Below are 20676 nucleotides of genomic sequence, written 5' to 3'. Positions count from 1 at the left end.
TGTATCTGTTGATCTAGATTCATCACAAATATGATTTGCAGATTTTAATATTTAAAATATAAAACAATGTTTATCTTTATTTAGGTTAATGGTACTATAATTAAACTTGCACTTCAATCTCGGTTCATTATGATAATATCAACATACTCTATATTCAGTTTTCTCAACTCATTTTGCAAACTTTTTTACTGTTCTATCGATATAAATCACATCCATTGTAGACTTGGTCAATCACTTTGATTGAAAATAAAGTTTAAAGACGGTGGACCTCAGTACTTATCATGTCTGCTGCTCTAGACTCATCACAAAGATGATTCGCAGATTTAAATATTCTTTATCAGCGTCTTTATCAAGCTATTGACACTAAGACCAGATAGATAAAACTTGTTCAAAGCTCACTCCATGAAGATTATTAATCGCAAGATTATTAACTTTATATAGTGAAGGCTCGCTTACAGTCAGTGCTAAAAGTATGCTTACACTTTTAATTGATAACAATGAATAATGACTAACAATAATTATCATTTAAAGGATTCGAATTTTTTACTAACTTATTAAATTTTTCAAGTTAAAGCTTTAAAGAAGCACTCACAAAAATCATGATTTGATTTTAGTTTAGTTGTTCTTCAAAAAATAATTTTTAAATTTATTGAATATAAATTAGTTTAAGTTAGTTTATTATTGTAAATATAATCTTAATTTAGAATTTTAATATTGTTTTTAATTATAAAGTTTGAATAAACGTTTATTTTTAGAATTCGAATTTGTATTTTTATACGTTTTCCTTCAGCACTTTTCATAGAACGCATTCATATTTATTTTATTTTATTACTTGCAAAGACTTTAGCACACGTCTATAAAAGGTAATACAAAGGTACCGATAAGATACTACATCCAGTTGCAGATCATGATTTAAAAACAAGACGCCTCAAAAGTGTCAACGAGTGCGTATTAAGCAGCTAAACGGAGCACAACAAACTTGAAGGATATGCAAAGAGGATTGAATGTAAATTAAAACAGGATAATGTCGAGTACAAACGCAACACTGGCCACAACTATGGCAACTCCTTCGGACACCTCCGATGAGCTGCGATTTGGCATCACGGATTATGTGGTGTTCACTTTAATGTTGGGCGCCTCTGCGCTCATTGGCATCTATTTTGGATTCTTCTCCAAGGCGAAAAACACCACCGAGGAGTATCTGCGTGGTGGCAAAAAGATGAAAACGCTACCCATAGCTATTTCACTAGTAGCCAGGTGTGTTAATACAGCGTATACGCAATATCTCTTAATACTAACATATATTACGTATACGTATGTGACTCAGCCAACTGTCAGGAATTGCGATTATGTCTGTGCCTGCGGAGATGTATTCGTTTGGCGTCAACTACTTTTTCATGGTCATCGCAATGGTGGCAGTTGTGCCAATTTTAAATTATATTATTGTGCCGGTGTTCTATGAGAATAATGTCTCCAATTGCTATGAGGTAAGTGAGTGGAGCTTAGTCTTTAAAAGTTATCAATTGCAGTTCTTTTTTTTAGTACCTCGAAGTGCGTTTTAACAAGCTGACGCGTCGACTGGTGACTGCAACATTTGTGATGAATGCATGCCTCATGTTGCCCGTGTTTATGTTCATTCCATCGCTGGCCTTTTCACAAGGTATATTTTAAAATACATTTATTTTCGGCAGTAATATTCATTCTTATTCACAGTAACTGGCATGAACATCCATTACATCAATGTGATTGTTTCGTCGGTGTGTGTTTTCTACACCATGTTGGGCGGCATCAAGGCGGTTGTCTGGACAGATGTGGTCCAAGGCTGCATTATGCTCATTTCTGTGGTGTTGGTCGGAGTGTTGGGCGTTATACAAACTGGCGGATTGGACGCTGTTATTGAGAATGCCAACCTCGGAGGACGTTTAGATTTGAAGTAAGTTGTTTAACGAACTAAATGGGTTTTCATTTTTAATCTTTTATATTTCTTTTACAGCTTTAGCCTCGATCCACGTGTTCGCATCACAGTTTGGAATGGTTTCTGGGGAGGACTCTTCATGTGGACGGGACACGTTGGTCTTAATCAGAGTTGTGTGCAGCGTATTGTCTCATTGCCTTCTCTAGGTCAGGCCAAGAAGTGAGTGTACTCATCTTTATTGTACTCTAGATATATTTAAATATTTTTATTTATTTTGAAATTAGGTCACTTGTAATTGCTGGCTTTGGATTTGTCATCATCATGGGCATCAACTGCTGCACTGGCATTATAATGTTTGCTCGTTATTACGGCTGCGATCCCATGATGGCTGGAGTAAGTAAATTTCTAATTTAATTTAATTTGTACTTCTGTATTTCGTAGTTTACAAATATTGCAATTATTCTGCTTTACATTTTTATTTTAATTCAAATTATTTCTTTATAATTTACACTGTTTTAGTTTTGAGCATTTACATTTTTTGTTAACTTCATTGCTGTTTTATTTTAATTTATTTCTACTGCTTTACTTCTTAGTAGTTCAGGATGTTATATTCAATTAAGTTTATATACTACTTATTTATTTAATTATTAGTTTATATATACAATAATGAGTAAGATATACTTATTATTATTTATTGTATATAAATTAATAATTACTATAATTTTTGTATTGTATTTTCGTTGGTATTCTTTTGAATATTGCTTTCTAAACAATTAAATTTTTGGTTTTTTTTTTCGGTACTACATTTTAATAATTACTTGTACAAAATTGTTGATAACTTTTTATAACACGAATTTTTGATATATTTATAACTTTATCTACCACAATTTTTTATTTTCGGTGCTTTACTTCATAATAAGTTATTATATATTGTTTATTTAAACTGTATTCATTTAAATTTCAATATTTTTGCATTTTAATTTTACTGAGTTTTCTTCTCTTTACATTTCTTTGTCAGATGGTCAGCAAACCGGATAAAATGATGCCCTTCTTCATTCAAGACATCATGGGTAATCTGATCGGCATGCCGGGACTGTTTATCTCATGTGTCTTCAGTGCCGCCCTCAGCACCCTCTCCGCCACTCTCAACTCGTTGGCCGGTGTCATCTACTTCGATTACATTCGCCCCTTCATTCGTCACACCGAGGCACGTGCGAATGCAACCATGAAGCTGGTGATCATTGCCATGGGCATTTATTGCATTGTGGGTGGCTATGCGGTGCAGAACTTCAGCTCCATTATACAGACTGTGATCACGATCACAGGCATTAATACTGGCGCCGTTGTGGCCGTCTTCTTCCTCGGCATGCTCTATCCACGTGCTAATGGCAAGGTTGCCGTGACCAGCATCATATTCAGCGTGCTCATCATGTTCTTCCTCGTCGTCAAGGGACAAATGAGCTTCAAGGCGGGTCACATCAAATACGAAGGATTGCCAAACTCCATGGATCTATGCGATGCACCACAATTTCATGTGATTGCCAATGCCATGTAAGTTGAACCGTTTAAATTAGTAGTAAATTATTAATATATTTCTTAACTTCAGTCGCAACAATCACACGACGCCAATTAAACCTACTCCGGTTCCGGAAATTCCACCTTTGGTCACTGGCGCCTTTGAAAGCAATCGAGAGTTTTCAGTATTTGAAATATCATTCTATTGGTACAAAGTTATTGGTATTCTGGCAACAATTCTCTGGGCTGTTCCCGCAAGTTACATATTTAAGTCGGATGAAAAGAATGTACAGAATCCCAAACTCTTCTCACCGTTCATACGCAAGTTTTTGACTCCCCATCAAGTTAGAGAATTGGAGGAACTGCCTCTGAATGGAGATCAATTAAAAGAGAAACCTGAGCTGCATATTGATATAACCAAATTTGAAAAACCAAAATATGACACAGATTGAATTTCAAAGTTTATTCCGCTCCGAAATTTGGTTTCTATTACAAACCGTGTAAAAAACCAAACTTCAATTAAGAATAAAGAAAATATAGTCAAACTGCGTCACTTGATAGTAAATTCTTTCGGCTTGTCAACAATTATTTTTGTTCCTTTGCTTACATTATAAACGTTTGAAGATAATATTTTTATTAGTTACGTGCGCCTCTCGAGAAAAATTGTATCTTTTTTTTTGCATGATATGCTCCATTTAATTCGCATCTCCTCAATGAAAAATGACAATGAAAAATTTAATGTTTGTTGTTAGCTTCCAGATAAAAGAAGCTTAACCTTCCATATAAACTTAATGACTTAATAATGAAGATTATGCCATGATGAAAACAGTGATTCAGCTGTGGAAAACTTTGTGAAATCAAAGCGCCTAAAAATAGACAACACTTGAAGAGTTATTAAACTCTCGATTCAACTGAATTAACTTGATAAATAAGCGTTGCTCTTTTAGTGGGTCATGTGCATCTTAACATTGATGTGAGAAAGAGGCAGGTTTATTGGCATATGAGAACTACGTAAATAGCGCTACAGATTTACGAGGTGCTATTAAGATTTTACCACAACGTCTGCCAGATACGAGATTAAGATATACTCATAATAGTGCATGCTGATAAGCGCGTTATCAGTGATATTTGAAAGTTTAAAGTCACATTGTAATAACCATAAGCTTCAAGTTGCTTGACAGCATCCAACAGCTCATCATCGTCATCTTTCCTCTCGTGGCTGTCAATAAAGGATCCTAACGCGGAAATGTCAACGACGACGGCGACAACGAGCAGCATTCCAGCTGCAGGAATCGAGGATCTGCGTTTCGGACTCACCGACTATACGGTGTTTGTCGTCATGCTGTCCATGTCGGCAGCTATTGGCGTTTACTTTGGTTTCTTTGCCAAGGGCAAGAATACCACGGATGAATATCTGCGAGGTGGCAAGAAAATGCAGACACTTCCCATAGCCATATCGTTGGTCTCCAGGTGCGTTGTTCTAGTCTGACTCAGTTTTAATCGGTGTGTGGCAGTTTTTTTATTATCAACATCTCAGTTGTCAATTTCGTCAGCCACGTTCCAAGTGTTATCTTAATGTGCGCAAACAGGAGCGCATTATAAAACGTGATGATCTTAAATATTGACTTATGTAATTACAGTCAACTTTCGGGCGTCGCTATCATGTCGGTTCCAGCGGAGAACTATTCTTTTGGATTTACGTTTATATTCGCTGTGCTGGCCATGATCCCCACTATCCCAATTGTGATTTACATCATTGTGCCTACCTTTTACGACAACAACATTCTCAACTGCTATGAGGTATGGAAAACTAGATTTTTTTATAAAATAGTTGAAACGAAAATACAAATTAACGCTAATTTCTTAACCATAATTTCTTTGAGGTATAGTAGACTAGATTTTTTACGAAATAGTTAAAGCTAAATTACACATTAATGGTTAATCTAAAATAGTAGAACTGTTTTAGCATTAACATAACAAATTCTTAACCATTATAAGCTACTATATTCGGAAAAGAAAAATCTTTTTTTTGAGCGACAGAAAATAAAACGCACAATCAACTTAAATTTTGTATTTAAATATTTTGTTCAAATTGGAATAGGATAATCCAATGTATTATAATGATTATAATGGTGTTCTTTCAGTTTTCATAACTCAATTCTAAGTACTCGATATTTTATAAAAAGAAAACATTTAACAACAAAAATTATTAAGGTTAAATCTTTGCATTTTTTCACAGTATCTGGAGTTGCGTTTCAACAAGCGCACGCGTCAACTGATCACAATGACGTTTATATTGAATCAATTCCTCATGTTGCCCGTGTACATGTTTATACCCTCGCTCGCCTTCTCACAGGGTATGTTCAAGGACATCATATTTTGAGATGTGTTTCATTAACAAATATTTCTACAGTGACTGGCGTCAATATACATCTGATCAATGTGGTGGTCTCTTCGGTCTGCGTTTTCTACACTATGTTGGGCGGCATCAAGGCTGTTGTGTGGACAGATGTGGTGCAGGCTGGCGTCATGCTCATCTCTGTGGTCATGGTGGGTGTCTTGGGCACCATGCGTACTGGAGGATTGAGCACAGTGCTGGAGTATGCCACTGAAGGCGGCCGAATGGACTTTATGTAAGTCAAGCACCACATTTCAAAGCATTTAAATAAGCATATTAATTTATTGAACTTCATAGAACGGGTTTTGATCCTCGATTGCGTGCGACGGTGTGGAGCAGCTTGTCCAGCGGCATGCTGCTGTGGACTGGCAAGATTGCGCTCGATCAGAGCTGCGTGCAACGAATTGTGTCGCTGCCTTCTTATAGTCATGCCAAAAAGTAAGTGGTGAATTAAATTTTATATATTTGTTAGTTAATGATTGAAAATCTTGCAGATCCCTGTACGTTGCTGGCGTTGGCTTCCTCGTCATCATGTTCTTTAATGCCTTTGCTGGCATCATTATGTTTGCTCGCTACTACGGCTGCGATCCCATGTTGGCTGGCGTAAGTTTTTCACACTTTAACTACTTGTTAGCGCATTGTTGAATTCTCTCTTCTTAGTTGGTCAGCAAGCCGGACAAAATGATGCCCTTCTTCATACAGGACATCATGGGCAACTTGGCTGGCATGCCAGGACTCTTCATCTCCTGCGTGTTCAGCGCCTCGCTTAGCTCACTTTCGGCCAATCTTAATTCTCTTGCAGGCGTGGTTTATTTCGACTACATCAAACCGCACATTCGACACACAGAAGCCCGAGCCAACGGCGTCATGAAGTTGATTGTCATTGGCATGGGAGGCTACTGCATTTTGGGTGGTTTACTTGTGCAGAGATTCAAGTCGATCCTCCAGACAATGTGGACGATAACCGGCATCAATATGGGCGCCGTTGTGGGTGTCTTTTTGCTGGGCATGTTCGTTCCACGGGTGAATGGAAAAGTCGCCGTGACCAGCATTCTCTTCAGTGTGATCGTGATGGCTTGGATTATAATCAATGGGCAGCTGAACTTTAAAGCTGGTCTCATCAGATACGATCCGTTGCCCAATTCACTGGATCAATGCGAGGCTCGTGGGCTGCATTCCATACTCAATGCATAGTAAGTCTGAAAGAGCTCAACATTAAACATTTAAATAATTAAATACAATTTTTAGTAACGCCACATTGCCAACCACTGCAGCCACAACAACAGAGCCAACTCAGGTTACAACCGCCCTTGGCAGCAACCGCGACTTTTCCGTCTATGATATATCCTTCTATTGGTATAAAGTGATTGGTGCAATATTGATATTCGTTTGGGCGATACCCATGAGCTATGTTTGGCCGCGAGACAAGAATGAAAAGCAGAATCCAAAATTGTATTCACCGTTTGTGCGTCGCATGATCAATGCCTCTGAGCCTGTTTTGGAGATGGAGGAGTTGCCACTGAAAGAAAATGAAAAGGAGACTAATGGAGTTGCACAAGAGAAGCAGCAGCAGCCGCTTTAATGTTATATAGAAGAAAACGCATGTGTTATCTCTCTTTTGCATTTTTAAAAGATTTATTTACAAAAGAATATTTAAATGAAGAATTATGCTTACACAAAAAGTATCCAGCTACATACAAAAACGGTCTCTTGACTGATTATTTCAGCATTTCAGTTTTGTAAAAAAGGATTCGCATCGCAATTTTTCATTGAAAAATATTACAGTACTCTATACTCGTAAATTATGATTTAAGATCTGGTTTTGGATAAGATTTCACTCTGGATTTGCGGAATACACAATTGATGCGACTGACAAATTAACGTTATAAACTAAATGCTTTAAAGTTGTTGTGAGCGAACAGTTTTCTCAAAGAAACGAAATGAAGAAAATAAATTCCAAAATTAAAGTATAATTTGTATATAATAATTGTAGTTGTATATTGTTAATAGCCAGGTAAGTGTGAAGAATGGCATTGATAAACATTAGACTTATGTAAATAATTCCACGATCGACGCATCAGTTGTTAAAAAATCTTTTCTTCTTTTGGGGTTTTTTTTTGTTTTGATTGTTTTAGTTTTTTTGAGTGTTGTCCAAATTAGTTTTTAAAATTAGACTTGTATTAAAGATTATGTCTTATAATTTAAAAACATCTATTTTACATACATTTCTCAGTAATGTATTTGATTTTTGTTTTGTTTTCTTTCATTCCAATTTAATTAAATGTACACATACATATTATTTATAGTTTTGATGCTTTCAACAATGTGTTTGTGTGCGGGGGGTTGGTGGTGGGGTAGTTTTGTTTTTTTTTTGGGGGGATTGCGCTGGCAGACAGATGAACACCTTATATATTAGTTTCTGTCTGCTGTAAGTGATTATGATTGTTATCATAATAATATTTATGTATATATATATATATATTGCGCACACAGATACCAGCATTGAATATCCAGCATCGATTACAGTCTAAGACCTAAGATATTACTTATGTTTTTTGTAGCCAAAGACTGGAAGACGCTTAGAGAATTGCAATCGCGTATCATTTCTCGTGTGTGTTTGTGTGTTTAAGGTAAAAAAAAGAGACTTGACAATTGTAAGGATACAAATTGAACCTGCGTTGTTGCTAAGATGACGGCGCCTCAGTTTAGGAAATTTCAAATGATTTGCATATTGTATTGTGGCGGCATCTCTTGTCGAATCGCGTCGAAGTTACGTTTTGTACGCATTCGGCACGCGCTATTGGTTATTGGTGTATTTTGTTATTTTTACGATCTTCTGTTCTTGTTTTGTTGTTGCATCATATCCGCTTTAATTGCAAGCCTGCGGCGTTGCATGATTTTCACCATCCTCAGCAGCATTATTCACAATCTTCGGTTCGCCTACAATGCAAATATTTACATTAATCTCTGGATATGTGGAAGAGTTAATTATTACTACTCACCGTTGTCATTGTGCTCGGACTTGTTTTCACAGTTGGTCTGCGACTCCTTGACGGGTGTTTCCGCCGATGGCTCCGTTACAGCCGAATCTTCTGCAACAATTGGCGCCTGTTTGCTTACATCATTATTGGTGACAGGTGCAGCAGGTTCTGGAGCAGATTCACCATCAACAACAACGGCCGTATTATTTTCAGTAGTGGTGGTAGGAGTTGTAGTTGTTGTGGTTGTGCTTTCTACTTCGCTTGCCTCCTTTTCTGTAGTTTCGACTGGTGCATCTTCCTTAACTTCGGTGGCCAGCTCAACGGCGGCTTCATTATTGCTTTCTGCTGCTGCTGGTTCTGTTGCTGGTTCTGCTTTAGTTTCGGCTACAGCTTCAGATGTCGATGCTGGTGCTGCTGGCGCTTCGGGCTCGACAGCGTCATCCACAGGCGCAGTTTCTTTCACGGGTGATGATATGGGTTTGGCAGCTTCGGAACTAGCTTTCGAACTAGAATCCACTTCCATGGGCTCCGGCGTTGGCTGCTTGGCGGGTTCAGCTTCGGTTTTTGGTTCTTCAACACTCTCTTTTTCCTTTTCTTGTGTTTCTGATGTTGACGCCTTGGTTTCCTCCACAGTTTCGTTTACGGTTTCGGGTACAGTTTCTGTGGCTTCAGCAGGTACAGAAGAAGAGGCATTGGAGGCTGTTGTGTCAGCAACAGGCTGTGCTGCACTTGGCTCCTCTTTCTCTTTAACTTCATCGACGTCATCGTCATCCACTTCCATGGCTGATACGGCTGGTTCTGTTTCAGTAGCATTACTCGATGGTTCTTCGGGTTTAACTGGTTCTGTTTCTGCTACCACTTCAGGTTTTGCTGCCAACTCTTCTTCCGCGGCTTTCTCCTTTACTTCGGGATCTTTTTCTTTTGTTTTGTCTTTATCGTCAACGTGTTCAACATTATTGTGTGTCTCTTCCTTGATTTCATCCAGTTTTTCAGCCGAGTCCGTTTGATCCTTGGTTTCAGCAACCTTGGTTGGGGTTTCCTTCTTTTTGTCTGTTGCTTTCTTCTCAGGAGTTGCTGCTGTGCTCTTTGCACCCTCTTTGCCCTTCTTTGGCGTCACTTCCTTGGGCTTTTCCGCCTTCTCCTCCTTTTTATCTTTCTTGGCAGCGCTCTACAATAGAATAATTAACAATTAGCGTCTGTTATGCAGTTGATAAAGTCAATTACTTACAGTTGACTTGGCGGGTGATGCGGCTACCACAGGCTTCTCAGCTGGTTTCGCTTTCACCGGCTCGGGATCTTCGTCGCCTCCGACATCCAGTTTGCGTGCTCCACGTCCAGCTCGTCCTCCGCCACTCTTTGTTGTCGCTGGCGATGTGCGCGCCTTTTTGCTGGGTGGCGGTGTAATGGTGTCGGCTGCACGTGTCGGCGTTCCACGCGTGCTGGATCGAGTGCGTCGACCGCCCTCCAGTTCCAAACTGCCGCCCATTGTGCGAACAAGTTCCTCGCTCTCGCGCTGTGCTCTCTCAATGAACGAAGTGCGCTTCGGTGTGCGTTTCTACAATAATTGTTTACATACGATTATTATCAACAACAACAACACACTCCGTTTTGCCGCTTAAATGAATGTTCGCGAGGGTTAAACACTAAAGAGGCAATTAACAGAATTTGGGTGAATCCAAGTGAAACAAGCATTCATTCATTTCGTATTTTAACGGCAAATATAGAGGCAAAAAAAAAATCTAAAAACCTTTACACACACACACAGCTCATGTATGACAAAGTACAGCAAACAACAAAAAGTCGAAAAGAGAACAAGAAAAATAAAAACAAACGAGAACGAGACAGACGCGCGCGCTACAATACAAACGTGCACAAAAGAGACGACGAGAATTACTTTGCAGCGAGTGTTGTACAACACCACGCGTACATACAAAAACAAATACGCACACACATGCACACTTATAGCGTACGTATACACACACACACTGGTGTAGGGGTTGTTGTTGTGAAAAGCGCGCGCACACACGAGGGCAACACAATACACACACATTCATAAATTAACATCAACACGAAAGAAAGAACGAGCGTAAATAGAAAATAAATGCAAAAATCAAATGAAATGCAGCAACACTTAAAATATGCATGTATGCGTGAGTGTGCTACGTTTATTTTGGAAAAATACTGCGTGTCTTTTTTTTGTTACACTCATATTATTTGATATACTGTATTTGTATGTATGTGCGCACACTCTTCCAGATAATTCTGTTCCCCACTGTACGTACGTGTATGTGTGTAGGTAGTAAGCGCGGTCTCTTATCGGACGACCCCCGGTGTTAATTGTGACTATAAGCAACCTTATGAAATTTTGCATTTATTAACTTACTGGTGTCTTTTTCTCATTCGCTCCCGCCGCCGGTTGAATAGCCGCATCATCAGCATTGTTAGCTTTTGTGCCCGCAATCGCCTCTGCTTCAGGTTTCTGCTGTATGCTCGTTTCGTCAGACATTATTTTTTCAAATCGATTCGCTGCTCGTTACGAATTTAGCTTACAAAATACAATAACTTGTATTTTGCAATGTTTTTTTTTTGTAGTTGCAACGCTTCACACTCTCAAAGTAGCGAGTTCTCTTTTGCTCTCCCTTTACTGCTTGCACTGGCGCAACGACGATTCAACACAAAATCAACTAGCAGGTATATTACGCACACATACACACGTATGTACTACATACATACACACACGCCACGCTGAACAACGTACCGTGAACGCGCAAAATTTTTAAATGCTATTTATGTTAATTTTGCACAAAAATTAACAATTTAACTTATTGTATTTAGCAACTGTGTATATTGAATTAAGTTTTGCACTAATTTTTGCTATAAAATATGATGTATTTAACACTTTTTCGACGTTTTCTTTACAAGCGCAAGATAAACGTAACTCAACAACTGGACTGTTTTTCTTCTTCTTGCCGTTAGTGTTGTACAGCTATCTTTTATGGCGGCTTTTTTGTGAGTGTTGATAGCTATGATGAAAAATACAATGGCGGCATGTCGATAGTATACTTCACTGAAATCAGTGTGACCGCAAAAATACATTTTCAAAATATATTGCAGTCACACTGATTTTTGCATTACACACGTCCACGAGGCAGTCGGCGTTTTGATACTTTTATTTACATTTTGGAAGTCAAACTCAAAAATGGTATCGCAGGAACAGATCAATGCCATTGGCGGCGTGCTAAACAATAAGGAACGTCCGCTCAAAGAACGCTTTAGGGCGCTCTTCACCTTAAAGAACATTGGTGGCGGCACAGCCATCGAGGCAATAAGCAAAGCCTTTGATGATGATTCCGCATTGCTCAAACATGAGTTAGCTTATTGTCTTGGACAGATGCAGGACACACAGGCACTGCAGATACTCACCAAGGTGCTAGAGGACACCACTCAAGAGCCGATGGTACGCCACGAGGCTGCTGAAGCACTGGGTGCTATTGGAGATCCAAAAGTGCTGCCACTCCTCGAGAAATACAAAGAGGATCCAGTAATTGAGGTTGCAGAAACATGTGCCATTGCCTTGGATCGCGTGCGCTGGGTGCAAAGTGGCCAACAGGTGGATGATCAGAATCCTTATGCCTCGGTGGATCCTTCCCCACCCACCGCTGGCAAGAAGAGCGTCGAGGAACTAAAGACGATTTATTTGGATCCCACTCAAAGTCTCTTCGATCGTTATCGCGCCATGTTTAGTCTAAGGAATCTGCGCACCGAAGAGAGTGTACTGGCCATTGCTGAGGGATTGAAGGACAAGTCAGCGCTGTTCCGTCACGAGGTTGCCTTTGTCCTTGGTCAATTGCAGGAGCCGTGCAGCATTCCGCATTTGCAAGAAAATCTTGAGGATCGTCTGGAGAATGAAATGGTACGTCATGAATGCGCAGAAGCTTTGGGCGCCATTGCAACAGAGGAATGCATTCAGATCTTGAATCGTTATGCCGATGATGACAAACGCGTTGTGAAGGAAAGCTGCGTCATTGCACTGGACATGTGCGAGTATGAGAATAGTCCAGAATTTCAGTATGCGGATGGTTTAACTAAACTTGATGGAACGAAGTGATTGCTAGTTTAAGTAAAATCATATTTTATTGTATATAATATTTGTTAAATTTTATATTCTATTTGTATTACGCCTGGTTTTGTATGCAACTGTGAATCGTATCTAATCAGAAGCGAGATAAATAATCAGACAAACGTGACTTCTTGCGCATTTTTTGCTTTACGATGATTTCATTCTTCTCGAGAATAGTTTATTACAATTGACCTTCAGCTTGTTGTCTTGGGATTCCCATAGAAAATACACACAAACAAATGCTTTTCCGTAATGGAACAATATTTTTGAATTTAAAATCTAACGGCTACTGGAACATATAGAAAAAAGCTGGAACTGGATGTGGCGAGTGGACCCAAAAAATTGTGTAATTTTATAGTTTTCTTAACACTCTACAAATATAACAGTTATTTATAATCTATGTACACAATTATGTTTTTGTATATAATATAGAATTGTTTAACAATTAAAAATACCAAAAGTAAAAATAATCAAATTTCAACTCTTAAGGTGACCATTTATTACTTATGTAGTTAATTACCAAATCTAAACTCGCCACGAGGTTGCCATTTTAGAAAAAGAGTGTTGTTCAATGCAGTGTGGATGTAATATATAATTATTTAATGTAGGTCTATAAATATCACAAATGGATATTTAAAAACATTTAAACGAGATACGCCTTTGTGCTTTTCCAATGAAATTACGAAAATGGTATAATTCGGTATATTTCCGAACTTAAAAAAGTAATGTTTAAAAATCCAACTAACGGTCACACTGTTACAATTGCACCTACCGTGATAGCGAGAGCAAACTGGACGCAAAAGTCGCTTAAAAACAGAAGAAAGTAACAAGATTGCAATATTAAAACATAATTTCAAGTGCCACAGAAAAATATGTGATATATGCGGAAAAGCTGACTCGAATGAAAAGCGTGATAATGTATATGAAAAAAACGTGTGGTCAGCAATTCTGCTGCTGCGGCTACAGAAGCGGAAAATAAATTGCACACACACATATGCAGCACCAGCTCACACAACACACACATGCACAGATGCATAATAATATACATAACATGAAATATTAAAAAGTTCTAAGGCTTATAAAAAAGTGCATCCAAACAAAATTATGTGTATAACAGAGTATTGCATTAAGCCTAATTAATTAACTTGTGATTAGAAAAATAAGCCAAAAGTTAAAACGCAACGAGAAATAAATGTGCCAAATTAAAAAGAAATAAACGAGAAATTCTCTTAACCCAACGCGCGTGTTTAGTTACGTATACATTTTGTATTGTAAACAAGTTACAGGCGGAGAGCGATAACGCAGTAATAATGTCTAACAACGATTTTGTGCTTTATCTTGTGGCGCAGCTTATTCTAGGTATGTATAATATATATGTATATGTGTATATACATATGAACGTTTATTGTATGTAAATACGAATTCTCTGATTGTTGTTGCCAGCGAGTATGTTAATGTGTGCGTGTGTGTATAAAGTAGATCGTGTAACAGCCGCCTTTGATATTATTTACAGTTAGCAGTTCAACAACAACAATCACTTCCTTTTGCTTCCTCTAATCGAAAAGCTTGACGCGTACTTTTTGTTTGTAGTGGGTTTTTGCATTGCGCTTTGCTCTCTTTATTATGTTTTGCGTTCTACTACTGTTTCCACAATCCTTCCAATGTATCTCTACAAGAGTGGGAGTATAAATATGTGCGTGTGTGTGTGTGTGTGTGAGTACAATGATTTCTTTGAATGGATGACGTTGCATTAGAAACTTGTTGTATGCTCGTTCGTTCGCGTGGGCGAAAAATCTCCTTTAGTTGTGTTGTGTTAGTAGCAGAGCAACTCTTCTGTTGCTCTCATGCGTTCTCTTCGCTGCTTCGCTGCCGCAGTTGTTGTTTCTTTTCTTTTCTTCGCTTTCAACAAGCGCCACTTTAAACTCATCCCCTTTCAATCTGCATAATGTGCATGCTTATGTATCTACTTTACTATAAAGCACGCTAACACACTGACATCTGCACACATGCATTTAAGCGATATGCAAGCATGCATATGTGTGTATATGCGCATACACAGATCCGATTACCCGGGCACAGTGGAACAGACTCGGTTAATTACACTCTAATTTGAGGGCAAATGTCGATCAACAATCTATGTTAATTTATTATGATTGATTGAGAGAAGTCTTTGTTGCATATAAATATATTTTTTTCAACTAAATTGTTTCTGCATTTTTCTGATAATATATATCTCAATTGTCAATTAAACTACATTAGCCTCAAAGAAATGAAATATGAATTCAATGTTTGCAAGCAATAAATTGACAATGTGAATTCGAAGTAATTCGAATGTTTTTATTTGATTTTTTAAAAACATTTTTTAAAAGTTTGAGTTCTGATTGTAGTCAATAGTCTTTATTATAGTACATCAGATAAATGTTGAGGAAAGCAATAAATTAACATGAAATATAATATGCAAAACGAGTTTCAGGCCTGTTATTATTGTAACCAATTAATTGACATACTGTGTACTATATATAAACAGTCAATTAATTTGCATTAGCATCGAATATATTAACACACCACTGTGCACTTTACTGCAAGCATACTCACACGTGGATTTGCGCGCGAATTGCGCTCACACATATGCATACAACACACACACACGTACACAAACACAGCAGTTTGAGCTGTGCAGCTGCATTGGGGTTACACACAAGGCCCACTCAAAGGCTCGGGTGGCCAGTGAAGCTAATTTTGTATGGTCCTCTGCATGAATTGGGGTTGCGTACAGTTTTGTTGTTGTTGCTGTTCTTGTAGTTGGTGTTGTTGTTGGAGGGGAGCCTGAAAGTTCTGCATTTGGCTTTCAATGGCAACAACACTCATTGAGGAGTCTCCCCGTCGCTCCGCGATTGCAATGACTCTGTAACTAAGCCCATTTGGGGATTGGGATTGGGATTGCGATTAGGGTCGTTGGTCCGTGGCAAGTGTGTGGTAGATACATGATATGTTTACAAAGGCGAACCGCTCATTTGCTCAAATCCCCCAGTTGCATTTAAGTGACTTATTTACCATTCAGCCAGCCAGAGCAACAACAACAACCATTTTAATGTGCTTTCGTCTCTCGCTTTTGAATATGTGATTTATTTATTTATGTTACTTTATTTTATTTGATATTTTGCAGCCTGCAATTTGCTGCAATTGACCGCTGGCGCTATTCTGCCCGATGGCCATAACATTAATTGCGAGCATTACGATGAGAAGGAGTGCAATACGAATGGTGTTTGCACCACCACCATCGAGCATTGCCAGGTGGAGCCGGATAAATTCCCCAGCTGTTATGCATTATGGACCTTTGACGAAAAGACGGGTATGTATACAGACATACACACAGTAGTTGCAACAGTATTTTTATATTTATACATATTTATTTTTATTTTTGTTATGGCGCTTGCAGGCATCAAGAAAATCAAGATGAAGGGCTGTTTCACGGAAATGCATGAGTGCAACAAGACCGAATGCGTAACCAACAACGAGCCGCGCCAAGGAAACATACATTTCTGCTGCTGCAAGGGAACGCTGTGCAATGCGAACCAGAGATGGATACCGACCACCACAGAGGCGACAACACAAGGTACGCAGGGCTCTGGGCTCTGTTTACCCCAATTTTGGCATAGCATATTTATTCAACTCAACTCAACTCGTCGTTGCCTCGTTTCCCTTTTTTGCGTGTTGTTTTTTTCCTGTTATTTTTCATATTGCATCTTCAAGTTGCGAGGGTGGCACGGCCGTGGCTAAGCGTGCCACCAAACAAAACGCGACCCTTGCAACGTTTTTTCGTGTTAACGAACTCTCTTTCGTATGAAGAGTGGAGTTGTGTTGCCTCGTGTGTTGCAACATTTGCCTGTGCCGCACGTTCTTGCTGCTAATATTTTCTTTTGCTTCATTTTTTTTGCGCTCCCCTTTTTTTTTTGAATACATATTATGACTTTTTTTTTGAATTGGGGATGCCTTTTGCCATTTGCGCCTTTTGTGCCTTGGCACTTTGTGTTGTTTTGCATTCTCTTTTTTTTGTTGTTGTATCATGCTTAGCTCCCCTTTTATCTCTCTGAGAGATTGTACATACGTTGTACATATGCAACGAAGTATATAAAGAGATGCGAAATTGGGGGCGAACTTTCGTTTTTTCTGTTTTTCGTTTTGTTCAGAGTCAACCCTGTGCCAACTACAGGTGCCACTTGAGATGTTGTTCACCTGTAGCAAGCATTTAAAGGGCCATATGCATGAATTGCTCTCTGCGTTTATACGTTGACATATTGCGATGGATGTGTCAAAGTCAATTCATGAAACCTTGCACAACTTGCGTATACTTAACACTTATTTTACTTTTCCATTTGCAGTGCCCAAGGAGAAGACGCAAGATAGCAACAACATGTTGTACTACGTCATTGGAGCATCGGTATTCGCTGTGCTGGTTGTCTTCTTAATGGTGACTCTGATCTTCTATCGACGTCGCAAGCAAGCACACTTTAATGAGATACCAACTGTGAGTATTGAACTGGATTTATGCTTTAAATGGAATACTGTTATTAATGTTAATTTACCCGATTTATTAGCATGAGGCGGAAATAACAAACTCGTCGCCATTGCTGAGCAATCGTCCAATACAATTGCTGGAGCAGAAGGCAAGCGGTCGCTTTGGCGACGTGTGGCAGGCCAAGTTGCATGGCCAAGATGTTGCCGTGAAAATCTTTCGCATGCAGGAAAAGGAGTCGTGGACAACGGAGAATGATATTTACAAATTGCCGCGCATGCGACATCCCAACATCTTGGAGTTTTTGGGCGTTGAAAAGCATTTGGATAAGCCCGAATATTGGCTGATTTCCACATATCAACATAATGGCTCCCTTTGTGATTATCTCAAGTCGCATACGATTTCCTGGACAGAGCTTTGTCGCATTGCCGAGTCCATGGCCAATGGTTTGGCCCATTTGCATGAGGAGATATTGGGCAACAAGGCGGAGGGTTTGAAGCCCTCGATTGCGCATCGTGACTTTAAATCGAAGAATGTTTTGCTCAAAGGCGATTTGACGGCTTGCATAGCGGACTTTGGACTGGCCATGATTTTCCAGCCGGGCAAACCATGTGGCGACACTCATGGTCAGGTGGGCACACGTCGTTACATGGCACCAGAGGTGCTCGAGGGTGCGATTAACTTCAATCGCGATGCCTTTTTGCGTATTGATGTCTATGCTTGCGGCTTGGTATTGTGGGAAATGGTTTCACGCTGCGAAGTTGTGGGGCCTGTGGGCGAATTCCAACTACCATTTGAGGCAGAACTTGGTCAGCGTCCCACACTCGATGAGGTGCAAGAGAGCGTTGTTATGAAAAAGTTGCGTCCACATTTACTCAGCACTTGGCGCACCCATCCGGTAAGTAATGACTAACAACTGACGTTCGACATCTGTGAATTACATTCGATTGATTGATTCGTTATTGTGTTTTTTGCAGGGTCTAAGCATATTTTGCGATACAATGGAGGAGTGCTGGGATCACGATGCCGAGGCGCGTCTCAGCTCTTCATGCGTCATGGAGCGCTTTGCCCAGTTGAATAAATATCCAACAACGCAGCTGCTCATCAAGAATCACACAAATATTGAGGACGCAAAAGAGACCACAAATTGCTTATAGAATCGGTACTAAATCACAGCTTACGCATCTAAGCTGTGATTTTAGACGCACATCCTTCCCCCCCTAAGATCGTCGATTAATTTTTAATTTTTTAATTTCATTAATTTAGTTTCGAGATTTGTATTCAGCGTAGGCAGCTCTTTTTTTATATTGAAACTACGAAAACTGAAATGTGCTGCTATCAACAGCAAATTGGCAGCTGCCATTTATTTAAACATACAATACACATATAACCTGTTCCCGGCCCTGATTCCACTTAGACATTAGCTTAGTGTAAGCTGAACAAAGAACAAAGTGTTAAATGTAAAACTAGACTAGAGAGATTTGAACATTTTCAAAACTATCTTGCCTGGGCAATTGGAAAAATGGATAAGTCCAAAATTCACTGGCTGCTCATGAACATCACATGATCATACACACAGACATACATATACATACGTACATATATCCATACATCCATGCTTACATACTTATGTTTTGTAAATCATTTCACATTAATTTCATTGACTGATATACCTATATACGCATACATTTAATTGTTTAATTACTTTTTTTGTTTTAGTTCGTTGATTTGATTCGACCAGAACTTAGAACTTTATTTTGTAACACTGTAAGATGTTGAATTATTTGCCAATCCCAGCCATTCTCGTTGATGTCCTCCCTTTTTCATTTAAGAGTTGACAACTTCTCGAAAGCGCGTATCTAACGGTTAAGTTTAATGTTTAAAATTATGATTAATTCTTATTATGTATTTACACGTATCGTTTTAATTTTTCTGCACACAAGTGTGCTCTTAATGTTGTATTTTGAATAAATACTTTAAACAGTCTTTTTGTATAAGCTTTAATTTGAGATGTCTTTTGTTTTCTTTGATTTGGATTACTGTTATTATTTCGTAGTGTAGTGCCAATTAACCCTAAAAACGCACTCTTACATACAAATATTGTTATAGAACACACAATACAAAACACTCACAGACAAACACAAGTATATACACTTTTATATATACATACATTTTACTGAACAGTACAAGAAACACCTGAAGTTTTCAAATGAAAGTTTCTTTTTAATGAATATTATATTTAAAGCGCATATGCGCACCATACGATACCCTACGATAACAAAAACAAAAACACATATAGTACGTACATCTTAACTAATGATAACTGAATGAAATTACACGCAGACTTAGCAGACTTATAAAGCACATGCTGCGATCCATTCAAGGCATTTAAAAATTAAGTAACATCAACATAAAGATAAAACATAATTAAGTATACTACGGATTAGGTATGTTAAATATTGTTACATCCACACAAACCGTGTACATATTGCATGTCTTGGACAACACGTTAGATCTAAAGCTTATAATGGATATTTGCATACGATATGATTGAATTGATATCGCCATTGGTATGATTGAAATTGGTGATGGAAAGCTGGCTACGATCTTCACATTACATCTAAATCTATATCAACCGTATTAATGTTTCATACTGACTGTTAAAATTTCGAAAATACGTACACACACAAATATTCATAATCATAAATTGTTTTAAATAAGAAATTAAAAAAATGAAGAAACATTAGCTTAAGGAAATTATGGAAATAGTCGGGAAACAGTTTATCAATCAATTATCGTTTCTAAATTTCGATTTAATACTATATAGCATGCAATACAAGACATTATATCAAACTTATACCAACCGAATTGATTGGTTGAGTACTTACAGAGTAATCTTTAGCTATTTGAATCATATGAAAATAGCAAACAGATACAAATATGTGCAATTTACGATACAAACAAAGCTTCATTACCTGATTTTAATTCTGAGCAACTTACATAAATAATTTAATACACAACAAAACAATGATAATAGCAATAATTTTGTTACAATAATTTTTGACATTATTTAATTTAAACGGTGCTGGAAATACATAGAAACAATAATTTAAAAGTGGTTGGATCATATTAGTATTAAAATATATCGCAAAAAAAACAGTATTCAAATTGAGAACACAATCAAAAACCGAATAAATTGTGCATCAGAGTAGTTTGTTACATATCAAAAAT

The 20676-nt window shown here is 38.2% G+C and overlaps 5 protein-coding genes across 5 annotated transcripts; 4 read left to right on the top strand and 1 right to left on the bottom strand.

The window, feature by feature from the left end:
* The first annotated feature begins 947 nt into the window (after nt 1–947).
* On the top strand, nt 948–3904 carry LOC117575557 (sodium-coupled monocarboxylate transporter 2-like). Its single transcript, XM_034259817.2, has 8 exons — nt 948–1257; nt 1328–1487; nt 1543–1660; nt 1714–1933; nt 1994–2134; nt 2200–2308; nt 2934–3466; nt 3522–3904. Exons 1-8 carry the CDS (start codon nt 1025–1027, stop codon nt 3880–3882), a joined length of 1875 nt encoding a protein of 624 aa, XP_034115708.1. The 5' UTR covers nt 948–1024; the 3' UTR covers nt 3883–3904.
* Nucleotides 3905–4601: 697 nt separating this feature from the next.
* On the top strand, nt 4602–7905 carry LOC117575558 (sodium-coupled monocarboxylate transporter 1). Its single transcript, XM_034259818.2, has 8 exons — nt 4602–4900; nt 5071–5230; nt 5670–5787; nt 5844–6063; nt 6126–6266; nt 6323–6431; nt 6489–7021; nt 7077–7905. Exons 1-8 carry the CDS (start codon nt 4677–4679, stop codon nt 7408–7410), a joined length of 1839 nt encoding a protein of 612 aa, XP_034115709.1. The 5' UTR covers nt 4602–4676; the 3' UTR covers nt 7411–7905.
* A 249-nt stretch (nt 7906–8154) lies between these two features.
* On the bottom strand, nt 8155–11780 carry LOC117574219 (enolase-phosphatase E1). The gene is made up of 4 exons (XM_034257924.2): nt 11193–11780; nt 10038–10364; nt 8831–9977; nt 8155–8768 (listed from the first exon to the last, which is right to left on the bottom strand). Exons 1-4 carry the CDS (start codon nt 11313–11315, stop codon nt 8698–8700), a joined length of 1668 nt encoding a protein of 555 aa, XP_034113815.1. The 5' UTR covers nt 11316–11780; the 3' UTR covers nt 8155–8697.
* Nucleotides 11781–11925: 145 nt separating this feature from the next.
* LOC117574220 (deoxyhypusine hydroxylase) lies at nt 11926–13057 on the top strand. Its single transcript, XM_034257925.2, has one exon. The coding sequence runs from the start codon at nt 12009–12011 to the stop codon at nt 12915–12917; it is 909 nt and encodes a 302-aa protein (XP_034113816.1). The 5' UTR covers nt 11926–12008; the 3' UTR covers nt 12918–13057.
* A 623-nt stretch (nt 13058–13680) lies between these two features.
* LOC117574911 (activin receptor type-2B) lies at nt 13681–19454 on the top strand. The gene is made up of 6 exons (XM_034258956.2): nt 13681–14288; nt 16096–16281; nt 16369–16545; nt 17312–17457; nt 17528–18343; nt 18423–19454. Exons 1-6 carry the CDS (start codon nt 14240–14242, stop codon nt 18600–18602), a joined length of 1554 nt encoding a protein of 517 aa, XP_034114847.1. The 5' UTR covers nt 13681–14239; the 3' UTR covers nt 18603–19454.
* Nucleotides 19455–20676: the final 1222 nt, after the last annotated feature.

The sequence above is a fragment of the Drosophila albomicans genome, chromosome 2R, assembly GCF_009650485.2.
Source record: "Drosophila albomicans strain 15112-1751.03 chromosome 2R, ASM965048v2, whole genome shotgun sequence".
NCBI classification, from domain to species: Eukaryota; Metazoa; Arthropoda; class Insecta; order Diptera; family Drosophilidae; genus Drosophila; species Drosophila albomicans.
Note: the sequence above shows the minus strand (reverse complement) of the source record. Positions and strands in the feature narration are given on the sequence as shown.

What these genes read in the sequence shown, in the direction of transcription:
- LOC117575557 (XM_034259817.2), top strand. Translation starts at nt 1,025, where the DNA reads ATGTCGAGTACAAACGCAACACTGGCCACAACTATGGCAACTCCTTCG. An exon ending in GCTATTTCACTAGTAGCCAG is followed by an intron (nt 1,258 to 1,327) that starts GTGTGTTAATAC and finishes TATGTGACTCAG; the next exon opens with CCAACTGTCAGGAATTGCGA. An exon ending in TCTCTAGGTCAGGCCAAGAA is followed by an intron (nt 2,135 to 2,199) that starts GTGAGTGTACTC and finishes TTTTGAAATTAG; the next exon opens with GTCACTTGTAATTGCTGGCT.
- LOC117574911 (XM_034258956.2), top strand. Translation starts at nt 14,240, where the DNA reads ATGTCTAACAACGATTTTGTGCTTTATCTTGTGGCGCAGCTTATTCTA. An exon ending in GACCTTTGACGAAAAGACGG is followed by an intron (nt 16,282 to 16,368) that starts GTATGTATACAG and finishes TGGCGCTTGCAG; the next exon opens with GCATCAAGAAAATCAAGATG. An exon ending in GCACTTGGCGCACCCATCCG is followed by an intron (nt 18,344 to 18,422) that starts GTAAGTAATGAC and finishes TGTTTTTTGCAG; the next exon opens with GGTCTAAGCATATTTTGCGA.
- LOC117574220 (XM_034257925.2), top strand. Translation starts at nt 12,009, where the DNA reads ATGGTATCGCAGGAACAGATCAATGCCATTGGCGGCGTGCTAAACAAT.
- LOC117575558 (XM_034259818.2), top strand. Translation starts at nt 4,677, where the DNA reads ATGTCAACGACGACGGCGACAACGAGCAGCATTCCAGCTGCAGGAATC. An exon ending in CTCGCTCGCCTTCTCACAGG is followed by an intron (nt 5,788 to 5,843) that starts GTATGTTCAAGG and finishes ATATTTCTACAG; the next exon opens with TGACTGGCGTCAATATACAT. An exon ending in TCTTATAGTCATGCCAAAAA is followed by an intron (nt 6,267 to 6,322) that starts GTAAGTGGTGAA and finishes AAAATCTTGCAG; the next exon opens with ATCCCTGTACGTTGCTGGCG.
- LOC117574219 (XM_034257924.2), bottom strand. Translation starts at nt 11,315, where the DNA reads ATGTCTGACGAAACGAGCATACAGCAGAAACCTGAAGCAGAGGCGATT. An exon ending in CATCACCCGCCAAGTCAACT is followed by an intron (nt 9,978 to 10,037) that starts GTAAGTAATTGA and finishes ATTCTATTGTAG; the next exon opens with AGCGCTGCCAAGAAAGATAA. An exon ending in GTCCGAGCACAATGACAACG is followed by an intron (nt 8,769 to 8,830) that starts GTGAGTAGTAAT and finishes TTTGCATTGTAG; the next exon opens with GCGAACCGAAGATTGTGAAT.